Source organism: Ailuropoda melanoleuca, chromosome 16 (assembly GCF_002007445.2).
Source record: "Ailuropoda melanoleuca isolate Jingjing chromosome 16, ASM200744v2, whole genome shotgun sequence".
Lineage (NCBI taxonomy): Eukaryota > Metazoa > Chordata > Mammalia > Carnivora > Ursidae > Ailuropoda > Ailuropoda melanoleuca.
The window spans coordinates 21,987,508-22,003,040 of NC_048233.1; the positions used below are offsets into that span (position 1 = coordinate 21,987,508).

The window sequence follows — 15,533 nt, forward strand, 5'->3', positions numbered from 1 at the left end:
ATCTATAAGTGAGTAACAGCCTTAATTGCTCCATAGTTTTTAAGTTTTTTGTAAAGAGAAAATTCAAAAAATAAGCCTTGTTTTTTTCACTCCCAACTTCTAAAATGCGACATTCTTTAAAGTAAATCCTCTGAGCAGAATTTGTACGTTATGACTGCCATCCCTTTGCAGCTCTGCAAAGCAAGGTAAGATAGCTTAGCATAGCTTTTATCTGCAAGGATTCCCTGAGGCAGTTTCTGTAAAAGGGTTAATGACAGATGTTTCCATTAAATCTGACCTACCTCTTAATTTTGCCATTGCCTGATAATATCCTGGCTTTGTGCTTATTTGCATGGGCAAATGGAGTCACTCTGTAACAAGTAACACACGGCCCTCGTTGAAACAAAAGGTCAATTCATTTTAAACTGATGTGTGCAATATTTTTTGTAGTTGCAGTTAAAACAACAACAGCAAAATACCTTTCATACAATGCTACTAGTTACAAAGAATTAAAAGCTCTGTTTTCTGAACCCCTGGACACAATATACGTCTGTAGGCAGAAACGAGTACTACCAATAGAAATCAATATATCTCCTTGTAGGTAACCAACTAGAAAAATCACTTCTGTCTCTAGGAAGTTCCTCTTATTTTTATACTAAATACAACCAGGACACAGTAAATTGTCTTTGCTGAGGAATTAGTTGAAAACTCCAAAATGCTAGCAGCGCTTTCTTGTTTACTGAGTGTTATTACTTTTGCAAAGAAAAAAAAGATCTGTAAATATAGAGGGAATAGTTACTGTCTTAGGTTTGTTGAAAGATATAGGCTTTTCAGCCTTTAGGCTGCAGTCCAAATGCTACAGTTTATGAGTGACCAAATTATGTTTCACCAGAAGGATAGAGTAAGTGATCTTGAACCTTGACCAGGTTGCTGTAATAAGCCCCTTAAAAAAAAAATAATTAAGGTAGTTCACATAGTTATATACAAGGCCCTATTTAAGCCACTGTTTCTGGTGGGAGAATTAAACAATGTCAAGAGGCCTTCTATGATTCTCATGAGGAGCTACATCAACTATGTACTTCCTTTTTGAATAGTCTATAGCCAGGACTCAAAAAACATTGCATTAATTTAACTGTGCTGTTTCATTTCATTGTAACATTTAAGGAGTTAATATAATCACTTGCTAGAGAAGTTCTCTCTGTAATTATATATACAGTACTATACACACATACACTATATGCATATCATACATCATCTTTATCATTATAGTCTAATCACTAAGACATCTAAATACTGAAATTCTGGCATTAAATTTCACCTTGCTTGGAAAACAGCTCTTCTGTGTTTTACTGATAGTAAATCCATACACAAAACACTCCTATTATACCAGAATCTGTAATTATCTGAAAAGGAAATAAGTCAGATTTGTGGGTAGAACCATGATGCTTGCTAAATAGCTCATTTTCTTCATCTCAGATAAATAAAGCCCACGTTTGGCATTTGAACATTACAAATCATTGAAACAATTTAGAAAACTCTCCTTGCCTTATCCTAAGTTTGGTTTTTTAATGGATTTGTCAAAGAAAATTCTATTCTCACCATGCTGCCTCAACTTTACCTGTAAATGAAGTAAACGGGAAGGAAAGAAGAATGATTTCTAGGGTCTCAGGAAGGAGTCTTCTCCGCTGGTGTGTGTGCCTGTTGCAGCCAGGAGCATATGGTCCCTTCCCAAAGATTGCCCAGATCTGACCCCCAGCCCCAACGCCTCAACCCTCTATAGATTCACCTACAAAGCTCAGGAAAAAGGAAATCACGTCTCGTCTTCCAAGATACAACCCACAATCAAAAGTATGAAAAGCAAACAAAATCAACAAATTTTTACAGAGTACATAGTTTGTACAAGGTTCTAAGTACTGTGAAGTATATAGTGGTGGGGAGGTATGTTTCCCTTTTGTACAAACTAACCACTTCATTAAGTAATGATAAAAGAGTTAAACAATAATATCAGACTATGAAAATAATATCACAAACGTAAAAATAATAAATGAAGGGAATTGGACATGTTAAGCAAAGGAAGAAACTAGGGATTTTAATCAGGTTGTGGGTTTGAGTTTACAAAAATAAAGTCAGAACTACTGGTGATTTGAGTCATAGGTTTGTAGGTTTTTACTAAACTAAAAACAACAAACCAAAACAAAACCAAACTTCCAGGGAAGATGGCAGAGTAGGAATATCTTAAGCCTACCTCATTCCAGGGATACAACTAGATAGCACTCACATCAGTGTAAATAATCCAGGAAATGACCCGAAGACTGACAGGACAAACTCCGCAGCTGAATGTAGAGGAGAGGGCCTGTGGAAGAGAGTAGGTAGGGCAGAGGCATGGTCAGGAGCTAAATGGACCCATAGGAGTGTCCACAGGAGGAGGGACACTGGGGCATGAAGAGGAGAGAAAAACAAACTTACACCGGAGTCCACACGGGGAAGATGAATCTCCATAACATTTGGGTTTGAAAACCTGAGGGGCTGGATTCCTTGAGTTCTTAAAATCGGAGAAGCTTAAAACCTGGAATTTTAAAAATCAGGAGGTTCATGGGGCAGCCCAGAGGGGGGGAGGAAACTAAGTCCCGGCCTTAAAGAGATGGCACAAAAAATGGCCCCAGGGAAAAAAAGCATAGAAGTAGCAATTGGAAAAACACCTGGGGCATATGGGAGGTGGATTTGATTGCTAATCTCAGAGCATGTCCTGGAGGGGCGGGGATCAATAGGAAACGTCTCCGGTAACAAAGTTGTTAACAAAGTTGTTGGCGGATGCGGCATCCCTCCAAGCCTCCCTCCACCTCAAACACACAGACACCTGCAGAAATCAGCACTATGTCAACACTCACTACCTAATTTGCTAACAGTATGTTCTGCTCCCATGTTGTCCTGTGGACATGCCCCTTCCATCCAGGCTTCAATTCCAGGTCTCCTACCACAGCAATCCCATACAAGCCTTGCTAATACTGCATGTCCCATCACCACTCTCTTTTGTGTATCTGTATCCTCCAAATGGCCTGCCTTAGTTCCCAGAGCTGAAGGTCCCCTCCCACCAGTGTACAACTTGCTGGTACCACATGCCCCACCCCAAGTTCTCTTGCAGTTCAGTGCCACTGCATCTCTGGCAAACAGGTGGTCTGACTCAACTTAAGCCCAAGGCAGCCCCAGACTGGCCCACTAACAACACAGGGACCAAAGTCTGCCCTCAAAAGGCAAAAAGAACCATTGCAGACAACTGGACTGAAGGCAAAAGTGGCTCAGTCACTATACCAGAGTGCAAGCAACACACATAAGAAATACCACTGAAGCATCAGGTTCTGGTGAACAGGGGACACTACAGGGCAGGGCACTACAGGATGTCCTCTTCATAAGGCTACTACTTTCGGAAGCAGGAGACATAGCTGACTTACCTAACACATAGAAGCAGACATGGGGAGTTAGACAAAGTGAGGAGACAGAGGAATATGTCCCAAATGAAAGAAAAGGACAAGATCATAGCAAGAGAGCTAAACAAAACAGAGAAAACAATATGCCTAATAGAGAATTTAAAATTATGGTCATAAAGATACTCAATGGACTTGAGAAAAGAACAGAGGACCTCAGTGACACCCTTAACAAAGAAAACATGAAAAGAACCAATTAGAGATGAAGAATTCAATAACTGAAATTAAAAATACATTAGATGAAATAAATAAATAGTAGACTGACTAAAGGAAGCAGAAGAATGGATCAGTGACCTGGAGAACAGAGCAATGGAAAGCAATCTAGCTGAACAGGAGAGAGAGAGAAAAATAATAATATTTTATATTTGCAAATGACATATCTGATAAAGGATTAGCAGCCAAAATATATAAAGAACTTATACAACTGAATACACAAAAACCAAATAATTCAATTAAAAACGGGCAGAAGACATGAATGGACATTTCTCCAAAGAAGACATACAGATGGCCAACAGACACATGAAAAGATGTTCAACATCATGAGTCATTGGGGAAATGCAAATCAAAACCACCATAAGATACCACCTCACACCTGTCAGAAAGGCTACAATCAAAAACACAAGAAACAAAAAGTGTTGGTAAGGATGTGGAGTAAAAAGAAACCTTGTGCACTGCTGGTGGGAATGCAAACTGGTGCAGCCACTGTGGAAAACATTATGGAGGTTTCTCAAAAAATTAAAAATAGAACTACCATATACTCTAGTAATTCCTACTGGGTATTTGCTCAAAGAATATGAAAATACTAATTCAAAAAGATCTATGTACCCCTCTGTTTATTGTGGCATTATTTACAATAGCTAAATTATTGAAGCCACCCATGTGTCCATCAATAGATGAATGGATAAAGAAGGATGGAATGTGTATACACACACACACACACACACACATACAATGGAATATTACTCAGACATAGGAAAGAATGAAAGCTTGCCATTCGCAACAACATGGATGGATCTAGAGAATATAATGCTAAGTGAAATAGAGAGAGACAAATACCATATGATTTCACTCACATGTAGAGTTTATGAAACAAAACAAAGACTAAGACTCTTAACTATAGAGAACAAACGTGGTTATCAGAGAGAGGTGAGTGGGGAGGATGCATGAAATAGATGAAGAGGATTGAGTACACTTACGATGAGCCCTGAGCAATGTATAGAATTGCTGAATCAATACACTGTGCACCTAACTAACATATCACATTATGTTATCTACATTGGAATTTTAAAAAATGCTGTAATAATTGTATAAGCTAGAAACCATACAATGAAAGAAGTCTACTCATTTATGTCATTTAATCATCACAATTTCCTTATGAAGTAGATATAATTATTGCTTTTATTTTATGGATAATGAAACAAAAGCTTGAAAAGATTACGTACTTCTTCAAGGCAACAGAGCTAGGCCTTAAGTCGTACAGTCAGGTATCATAGCGAGACATCTGACTCAAGTCTTATACTCTAAACCTTGATACCTCTCTTGTGGGCACATAGTGTTTGGATTAGGCAGATGGAGTTATAGTCCCCATCTGCTATGTGAGCTTAGGCAAAGTCCTTGTTTGTAACATAGGAAAGAAAAACAACACTGTTTTATTGACATGGATATCAGTTGTTTTGGCCTGCCTGGCATCTTCTCTTCTCATAAACAACTCATGTTTTTTTATGGGAAGCAGAAAAATTTTCAAATGAGACACACCTATATGACCATGCCCTGGCCAAAAAAGCTCCTATCTTGTCAGCCACAGGATGGGTTCAGGAATGACCCAATATGCAAGCCAAACTAATAGGTGGCCTATACGGGATTTGTGCTAGAACTATGAAGAAAGAAGCCATAACGTTAAAATTTTAGGATAAAATACAACGGCACTTGGACAGAGATCATATGGACAAAGACTGCTTAAAAATGAAGCCAACACAGAGAAAGGCAAGAAAAGATGAGAGAAGGAAAGAGCCACCAAGACCTGGGATGGTCATGCCTAAAGCTAAGGAGCTGCTAAAATTTTTATTTATATGAATCAACAACACTCCCTCCCTGTTTTGTTCAAGCATAGTTTAATTGGGTTTCTGTCACTTATGACCAAAGGGGTTCAATCTAATAAATCACTCTACAGAGACAATGCATGTGAAGAACTCAATTTAATACCTGGAATTAGTATGCGATCAGTGAATGTTGGCTATTTCTCTTATTGTCTTAGTTATTACTCTTGTCACGTTTACCCAGAATTATGGATCTTGAATGAAAACCAGGGTTTAGAGAGAAGAAATTATCATGGTTTAGTTTCTCTATACCAGGCATAGTCAAAGAACAGAAGGACAAATTTTAAGGAGTCGTAAGTCTTAAGAAACACCAAAAGTCAGCTTTTCTTGCTTCCTAGCCAATGTTCCCATTTCCAGTTGGCCTCACTGTGTCTCCAAAGGAGCCAGAAGCAATTACTACCCTGTGCCCACTTCGTAGTCAAAATGTTCATATATCCAAATGATTACCCAGATAGAAATAACATTTTATATAAACTAAGACTATTTTGCTACTACCGTAGTGTCAGTGATAACTTTTTGTACAGAGCTGTAAACATAGGGCCTTATAAAAAGCTACACAGTCTGGTTCTGAAAACTTTCATCCATGTCACCCAAAAGTCTAAGGTCAATAATTAGGTTTCTGGTAATAACTGAGTCACTTAAGATTTATATGGTTGCCATATACCCATTGCATCAAGTTGACAGAAAAGGAGCTCTCTTCTGCCTCCTTCTTTGAACAGGCCTTATAATGTGAGAAGCAAGAATGGTTCCACAGGAACCACTGTGAACCACTGCGTCAATCACACAAACATTAAAACACGGCTTTGCTACTCATTACTATAGAAAGTATTCTCTTGCTCTGTTGAAAATGGTTTCAAATAATTGTGTTCGAACGGGAGTTTTGTTCTTTTTTAATTTAGCATTTTGGGAGGAAAAAAAGCACAGAAAAGAAGATATATTCAAGACCAAAGCAAGATTAAAATAGTTGAATCAACTAATTGTCATCAATCATCATATTAGCATAGGAACCATGCACTATAGTTTCCTAAGCCCAATAGGTTGACTCACATCCTGACAGAGCAGTTTGGCAAATGGATGCACAACAATAGTGAGAAAGGGACAAGAATCTGACCTGACCTGCCTAAGCAAAGAAAATTCTCTGACTTCAAACGTCATTCTTTCTTCCGTGTCCTCTATTGCAGAGCTAATAAGCACTAACTGTCATCAAGTGTGAAAAAATTTTCACCTTACATCTGACTTATCTTTCTAGTTTCAGTTAAGTTGATCTTTAACACAGCTAGTTTGTGTGGGTTTGTGTTAGAGAATGGTATGTAAGAATAAAGCAGGTATTTGCCAGAAAGAAACTAAGTGGACTCCCGGTCAAGTATCAGTAGCTCTAAATGTTCCTGTGTGACAGAGACAGATGAAGGAATGCATTACAGTGTCTTAAATTCAAGCCAACAAAGATTCATACCATTATTATAGACCAGAGCTCTTCAACTATGGTTTCTCTGCAGGAAAAAGGGGTAGGCAGTAGAAGGGTGGGGCTTTCCGACAGCTTTCTAAAGACATGGCCCTGAAAAGTTAGAGCTTGCCAGTGGGCCACCCATGGAAAAATCTGGGCTTATATGAAGCATCACACTAAGTTATAAGAAAATAAATGAGTAAAATATACAGGCTAGCAATTCCTTCAAAGGCTTACACACTGAACAGAGAATTATGAGATGGGATACTGCCAATCTTTTGTGGAGTGGCTCTGGGCAAGTTATTTTGTGTCTCATTTTCTTCAGTGATAGACTGTTCTTACCACTGCTATTGTTGATAATAAAAACATCCTAACAATAACTTCTAGGAACGATATTGTGAGAATTAATGTATGCAGAGGAATTTAAGAATGAGGGAAGAAAGGCACAATGTTATACTATTACAAAGTGCTTTATCAACCAGCATATTACATAATGTGTTATAATGTACCATGTGCCCACGGAAACATGAAATCATTCATAATTCTTAAGTACTGCCAGATGCGTAGCTATAACAAATTTCAACCCTTTTTGAAGAATTCACCCACACACTCACTTCTCCAACCAATATTTCCACTGGTAACTGTCAGAGTTGAGAAATCATAAAATAGACCGTTATTCACATCTCTCTGGTAATTACATATAGTTTGCTTCATATTTGGGTAGGAACATGTCTTATTCATAATTTTATAACTAGTGACTTGCCCTGTTCTGGTATCTCTGAGTACTCAGTAACAGTTTATTGAATGAATGAATGAACAAATGAATGAACAGATAATAGTCAGACATAGTAAATCAAAGAATAAGCCCTAATAGTGGCACTACCTCCACTAAGAAGAGTCTCTAATGCAAGAAATATTTAGAGTGGAGGTGGTCAAAGATTGGCTCCTTCCCAGCAAGTCTATATGTTATTTCCTAGTATTAGTTCATTTGTCATTTGTCATAACTTTCTGGAATGTACAAGTAATCCTATTACAAGAGATCCTTGCCATTCTCAATGGAGGCATCTGGTTTTACTTAAGGATGCTGAATGATTTCATTTTTCAATGGCTGGGAACATGGTACATTACAACTTTTCCACAGATTGAAGAATTTCTGATATTGTAATATACCTGTGGTAGGTGAAAAAAAATCCTCTAATTTTTGAATTAACAGTAATAAGGCACATAAATGTGATGAAATGGAAACAACTCTGGATTTGGGATTAGTAGATCTGGCTCTGCCACATACTTGCCCTATGAATTTGGCCTACCTAACAATTTTCTCTGAGCCTCTGTTTTCATCTATAATAACAGCTATGTGTAATTAAAAAAAAACTCATACATGAAGGGTCAAAGAGACAATTTAATAAGTTAAATAATGTATACAAAGTAGTGTATAAATGGAAAATGCCACACAATACAGCATGACAGCTAGGTATAAAATGGCAGAGGTCTATGGTATAAATAAACTGTAAAATCCTTAAGCTCAGGACCCATAACATATTCATCTTATAGTTCTTATACATAGCACATGGCTTAAAAATGAAATCAATTGAACCTTCAATATCAGTTGTCGAATTGGAAGCATCTATAAGATATGTGTGTTCAATTCTCAGAATGGCCTTCCAAGGTCCCTTCTGACAGGCTCTCTAATATGTATGGTATCCTCCAAAGTGTGGTCCTCCCATAACCAGCATTAGATTTGGCTAGTTTGCTTGTTAAAAATGCTGGCCCCCAAAACTCATCCAAGGAGATTGTAATGCAATAAATCAAGCATTCAAGATAACTATTATGGCCACTGTTAGAGTAGGTTTTAAATTACTTTTGGACATCCAGTAGCTACGTCACAAGACCAGTTCACTCAGAGAGAGTATGTGATCTTAACTCATATATTCTATATAGCCAGCCTTTTACAGTTTATAAACTGCTTTCAAATACATGAAATACAATATTAAAAATGAGAAATAGTTCAAAAACTGTATAGTACTACAGGAACGAGAGACAATATAATTTAAAAATAGTGTGCATAATAAATTTAAAGGTGTTTAAAAAACACACACACATTTATTTGGTTGTTCTCCGTGTTTCTCTATGAGACTGTGCTCTATATGGTGCTGAAACCTCACTTTGTTCCCTCCTGTATCCTGGCACTAAAAAGGGTCTGGCACATAGTAGATGCTCAATAAATATTTACCCAACAGAACAATAAATATGCATAAGTGAAATGCATATCTCAGAAGAGTTGTTAGCTTAAAATTGTGCATAAGGGTGGGTTCATACAACAGAGTTTATGGCCTAGGTTCTCTTTATCAGAAGAGAGGAGGTACACAGGGCCCAAAATACAGGCTATCAGCTGAGGAGATTTCATATATATCCCTCAAGATACTAATTTTTTAACTGAGGTTAAAAATGCAAACTGGAAAGCAACTGTCCTCAATTTCCAGATGCTTTTATTCCAAAATAATAAAACCCAGTTGCAGAGCATATAAAAGCTTCCCTGAGGAAGAATGACACTTTACTCTGCATTGAGGGGCAAAAGGGTGAAACAGTTTTGGGATCTGAGGGTGTGTAATGGTCAGGTTCTCCTACAGTTATGAAAGAATGACTATAGGGATATTGCAAACTATTAAAAAAAAAAATTGGTCTTCATCCCCATTTCTGGTACAGAGCCCTTGAAACTCTTGGAATTTCCTAAGTGGTGAGAGTGATAAAGGTTGTCTTTTGTTATGTTAAGGAGATGACTTTTGGACCTCATCAAAGGGAATGGCTGGTTGCATAAGACCAAACAAGTGATCAGACATGGAACTTCAGGCTTGACCTCTAGGGAATAGAAAGGGGCTAGAGATTGAATGAATTGCCAACGGACAGTGACTTAGTCATGGCTGTGTCACGAAGCTTCCATAGAAACTCAAGAGGCAATTTGGGTCCTTTATTTATTTATTTTTTTCATAGAGCTTCTACACTTAGGGAACCATTTGCCACCTAGCCAGACCCTAAGCTCTAGGAAGACAAAAGCTCCTTTGCTTAGGACCTTGCCCTATGTACTTCTTCATGTGGCTGTTGATTTGTATCCTTCATTGTATCCTTCAATAAACTGACAAATGTTAAGTAAATGTTTCTCTGAGTTCTATGAGCCACTCCAGCAAATTAATCAACTGAGGAGGAGATCACTGTCACCTCCAATCAGTAGCCTGCTGGTCAGAAGCATGGATAACAGTCTGGGGCTTGTGACTATTATCTGAAGTAGGGGGTCAGGGCAGTCTTGTAAAGCTGAAGCGCTAACCTTTGGGATCTGATGTTATCCCCAAGTAGTGTCATAATGGATTTGAATTCTTGGAGACCCTGCAGGTGTCTGAAAATTGTTTGGTGTTGTGTGTGAATAACCCTCCCACACCCTAAATCAGAATTTAGTCCAGGAATCTTAAAAGAACCATGGGCTGGCAGAGATATTGAGTTCAAGAGCCTGATCTTAACTAGCTGCTGTGTCTGGGACTTCAGGTCTTGTTTAATCACTCTATGCCCTCCAACCCCTCAAAGACGAGGGTAGGGAATCTAACTAGTTGCAGGAATGGTGTTAAGAAGACCACAACAGAATCACATGAATGTCACTTGGCAGTGGTGCTCTCGCTAATCAAGAACAGAAGTTGGTTTCCAAAGAGATGTTGTTTAGCTCTGATCACCGCAGGGGTACATGGGGATGGCTTCGAGAATATGTACGTAAACAAGGTTAAGGTTGAGGCTTCCATACCTCCAAAATGAATAGTCATTAAGTAGGTTCAATGCTAAAGTCCATGATTTGAATTGCCAACTCCCCACAATGACCACTGTCAACCTCCCCATCTCCTCACGTCAGAGCCAGGGTCTTGGCTTCTATGAAACATTAATCTTTACCTTATCCAGCTCTGCTCTGCAAAAGACACAAAAAAAGGCTCAGCATATACAACTACAAAACCACCTGAATCCTGAATTAATTCCGAGTAGGGTTAGGACATAAGCAACTTCACTGTAAGGAGCTTTATTCTTGAGAAGGAACCATGCTTACCAATTCATATATTTTTTTTTATTCTTTCATTCAAAAAATATTTTAATGCCTCAAGGAACTTACAGTCTAATGATAAATAGTATGAATCAATAATCATGCGTTAAATGAATAAATACAGAATGAGTAAATGCACTTGTGATTAAAATGGTTATAATTCTTCAATGAACGAACCATATAAATTTGACAAAGAAAATATAAATCCTTTTCCTGATTATTAGTTGACATGGGGGAGGCTGATAAATGCACAAAAGTCTTAAAATTTGCTCTTGATGTTGAACTAACAAGTGTCCGTACCAAAACACACGACCTGACCCATGCAGATATTTATAAGATTTAATAAAATCCTGAACTTTCGGAGAGCCTGAAATAGAAATCTGTCAATAATGGAAATGAAAATATTCTAAAATAGCTTCTGATAAAGACATAGTGGAAAAGGCAAAATAGGTGTTCAGTAAGTGTTTGCTGAAAGAAAAAGCCCCTGGAAAAAAACCCTTTTTAGGGGCATATAAATAGAAATACTAAGAATGAACAAAAAAGTGTGAAAACTAGAATTGATGTTTGTACATAAATAGAATAAGCAGCAAATTCCAGAGGGTAACTATCTAGGGAGACATCGCCCCACGTTTATCAGAAGAGCAGAGTAGAAAAAATGTGGTCTTTTTTGCAGAAATTAGTTAATGCATTACTGAAATAACGCATTATGAAATAGAATGTATCAGTGGTTAAAAGTTCACCATCACTCTTAAAAATGTTTCAGGAGACACAAGAAGGAAAATATGACTCCTATTTGCAAGTAAGCGATGGGGAAAAAGGTGAAGAGTAAGTAATTATCCAAACTGGCAAGGAGTTGAACCAACAAGGAGACAAACACAGATGGTCAGAGATTCCATTTAACCTTTCACCTAAAAGTTGCCATCTTCCTAGGAGAACTAATTCTACCAGTGGTTCAATTCTGATTCAGAAGGAAAAGAGTCACTTTCTGAGTCATAACATCACCCTGGTTTTCCTTTCGGTCCTCTGTTCCAAGCCTACCAAATCCCAACCCATTTTAATTCATCTAAAGGTGGCCTGGCCAGCACCAGAATTTAATGCTTCCATAAATGAACCCTGATTGACATGAAAGATGACTCACTCACAGAAAAACTTGTATTGCTGCCATTTGGTCAGTTTGGGGTTTGTTTTTGAAATGAACGCCAGTTGAGGCTGAGCAGAAGCCAGGGTGTGTTTTTATTTTATGTCTCAAATAAAAATAAAAAGCTGGGTATGAATAATCAAAGTGGCAGGCGCCTCCCTGGATACTTCTAAACCTTCCAAAAGCAGTCCTGGGCTCAGCAAAATGTAATATAGTCAAAACAACCATGAACAACATTAGTACCCAGGGTTTGCCCCAGAAAAATAAAATAACTGCCATACACATTCCCCTGCAGCCCCAAACTCCAGTGCTTTTCAACACTATATTAAGTGAAAGTATCTTTTTTGGAGGGTGGGAGTCCTAAACTCCCGATTCCTAGGACTACTCCTGGAAGCTAGAAGGATATCACATAAAAGGAAGACAGATATTATTATCTAGTAAAATTTTTAAAACAAGCAGAGACTCCTTTAATTAGCCTTATATACTTTGTCACTCCCTATTAAATAGTGGAAGACATATGGTCAACTCCTTGTTATTCTGAGTTTGATGATCATTTTCTGGATTATACACATTCTTCATCTCCCCCTCTACACCGTACATATTCTGTGGATAATGACAATAGGTACACAGTGAGGAAAGAGGGAAAGAGAGAAGCATGGAGGAGAACAGGTAGCGGAAAAGCAAGAAGGTAAAACTAAAAGCGAAAATGAATTAAGCACTAGATTAATTCTTGAAAAAGAAAACTTTAATAGTGGCTGGGAAACTAGCAAATTAAATGGTTCTTCTATAAAACGTGTGGATTTTAGTCAACAATGTATCCTAGAAAAAGAATTAGAGACAAGAGGCAAGTGTGCAATACAATAGTGGGGAATGCTTAGGATATTATTCCAAGAATTTGGGACACAGAGTTAAAAGAAATCCAAAACTTTTGATTCTAATACATAATAAAAAGCAGGGTAAAGCAATAAAGCAGAGTAGAAAATATACTCCTACATCATGATGCATTTGGAAGCAATTAGCCCTATAGTATACATCATGATAATAAATAGATACTTCAGAAAACTTGTGATGGAAAAGAACCTTCAGTGCTGTATGGTCTGAGTCAAGTTAAACGGCCACTGCCCAGCTGCAGAGCGAGGTTATTTGTTTTTCAGATCTGCTGTTACTGATTTTTCTCATGCTCTCAGAAAACATCTCTTATAGTGTCTTTACTTCAAGAAAGGCCAAAGCCTTTAATGTATATATACATTAGCACATTCCCCCCAGTTTATTTCTGATATGGATAAGTATTGTTACCACCACTATAAACACAGGGCAAAAAGATGCAAAAGGGCTGGTTGAGAGGGCCCTGGGAGTGCCCTGTTCTAGTCTAATGCGGCACACCTCGTCCTCTCGCTCACAGCGTTACCTCAGGAATAGGAACACATTCTAATATAGCCCAAAGCAGTTAGGACAGCCTGAGAAGCTTAGTAGGAATTCGGGGGGAAGGAAGGAAGGAAGGAAGGAAGGAAGGAAGGAAGGAAGGAAGGAAGGAAGGAAGGAAGGAAGGAAGGAAGGAAAAAAAGAAGGAAGGAAGGAAAGGGAAAGGGAGGAAGGGAAGGGAAAGGGAGGAAGGGAAGGGAAAGAAAGAAAAGGAAGAAAAGAAATAAAAGTTGAACACTGAGCTTAGCAATTCAGAAAGATCTTAGGCCCCAGTTTGCTCCCATAATCCGAAAATATTTAGCATTGTCAAAGCTACTCCAGATTAGGGTCTTTATTTATTTATTTATTTTAGATTTTATTTATTTATTTGACAGAGAGAGAGTGAACGCAAGAGGTGGAGAGGGGCAGAGGGAGAGGGAGAAGCAGACTCCCTGTTGAGCCAGGAGCCGGATGTGGGGCTTGACCCTGGGACCCGATGTGGGGCTCGATCTCAGGACCCGGGAATCATGACCTGAGCTGAAGGCAGATGTTAAGCTTAACCAATTTTAACCGACTGAGCCATCCAGGCGCCCCCCAAACTTAGAGTCTTAAAAACAAAAAAACAAAAAAACCCAAAAAAAGTCTTCCTGAAGAAGGGAACCAACTAAAAATTTACTTATGAAGTGTTTTTAATCTGATTGTTTTAAATCAGAGTATGAAAACTGAAGTCATGCTTTCTACTCCGGAGATCTGTCCTAGAAGTAGACGTACTCGTTTGCTCTGCACCTCAAGTCCAGGTCCTTGCACACCAACGTCAAGTTTCCCCATCACCCCGGCTCTGCCAGGAGAGTAAAAGGAATAGCTTCTTTTTTGTATGTGAAGTTAAAAGTTTAATAATTTTATAGCACTTATGTTACTAAAACAGAGTTGTATGTAGTTTTAAAGCTATAGCATTATAAAAATGATTGTGAGCTGAACAGACTTCAGCACCACAAGTGGAGACCTGGTATCAGAAAGAATCTCTTGAGCTGAGATAGCAACGATTATGCTGGGACAGATTAGAGTATCTGCACAGGGAAAATCCCCGAGTTGGGGGCCACAGCAGGATCCCATCCATCACATCACATGTTAGTTCAGAGAACTAAAACTCTTGAAGCATTTTTGGCAGCAGGGAGAACTTTTCGCATCCTAATGCTTTTACAAGGCTAGATTTTTCTTTTCTCCCCAATGTGCTTCAAGATTTCATAACATGAGAAATGTAGGAGCAAAAGTTAAAATGCTTTAATGGTCCCCATAGGCTATTTAAATAAACACTGTGATTGCAATTTAGACAATCTGGAGTCCATTCAATATGAAATCCCCACCATAAACTACAGCTACTACACAAATAGAGAATTCATGGTATACTCCACGTGGCCATTTACTACTGCAAGGACTGCCTCTTGACAATCATGGGGCGGAGCTAGCCAGGCCTAAGATTACACCAGTTAAATCTGTCAACAACTGGAGAGAAAGCCGCACTGAGCAAACACACGGATCCCTCTCACACAGCCCGTCTTTGTCCGGACTTTGCTACAACTCCACTAATCTCATACTATCTTCAGCAGCGCAAGCAGAAACTTCTCTTGCAACCAGCTGTAACAAAAGATGCCTTTATTTATTTTCACACACTGTATGTATATATTTATGCTGTCCCTTCCGCTCCCTCCCCCGCCATTTCCACCTCTTCCTACAGACCCAATCCTAAATAAAGCTTGATTGAAGTAAATCAGAAGCGATTCTTCATCTCAGAAAAAGACATGAAGAAAGTGGCAATAGGACTGATCAGGTTCCTTTTGACCAGGCCCTCGTAAAAATAATACTCCATAACGTATGGTTTTGTGTGCACCAGGGAAAAGAGTAGATTCAAGAACAAGGC

At 38.5% G+C, this 15,533-nt stretch overlaps 1 protein-coding gene across 10 annotated transcripts in view; it reads right to left on the reverse strand.

Moving 5' to 3' along the window:
* The window catches only part of SOX5 (SRY-box transcription factor 5), a 960,947-nt gene that overhangs the window by 485,848 nt on the left and 459,566 nt on the right, over positions 1-15,533 (reverse strand). For 8 of the 10 annotated variants that reach the window (XM_034644599.1, XM_034644605.1, XM_034644606.1 and 5 more), the window contains one exon: positions 2,258-2,332. The exons of the other annotated variants lie outside the window; for them this stretch is intronic. In XM_034644599.1, coding sequence (XP_034500490.1) covers positions 2,258-2,259 — 2 coding nt within the window. In that variant the 5' untranslated portion in view covers positions 2,260-2,332. The remainder of the gene's footprint in view (positions 1-2,257; positions 2,333-15,533) is intronic. 10 annotated transcript variants of the gene reach the window in all.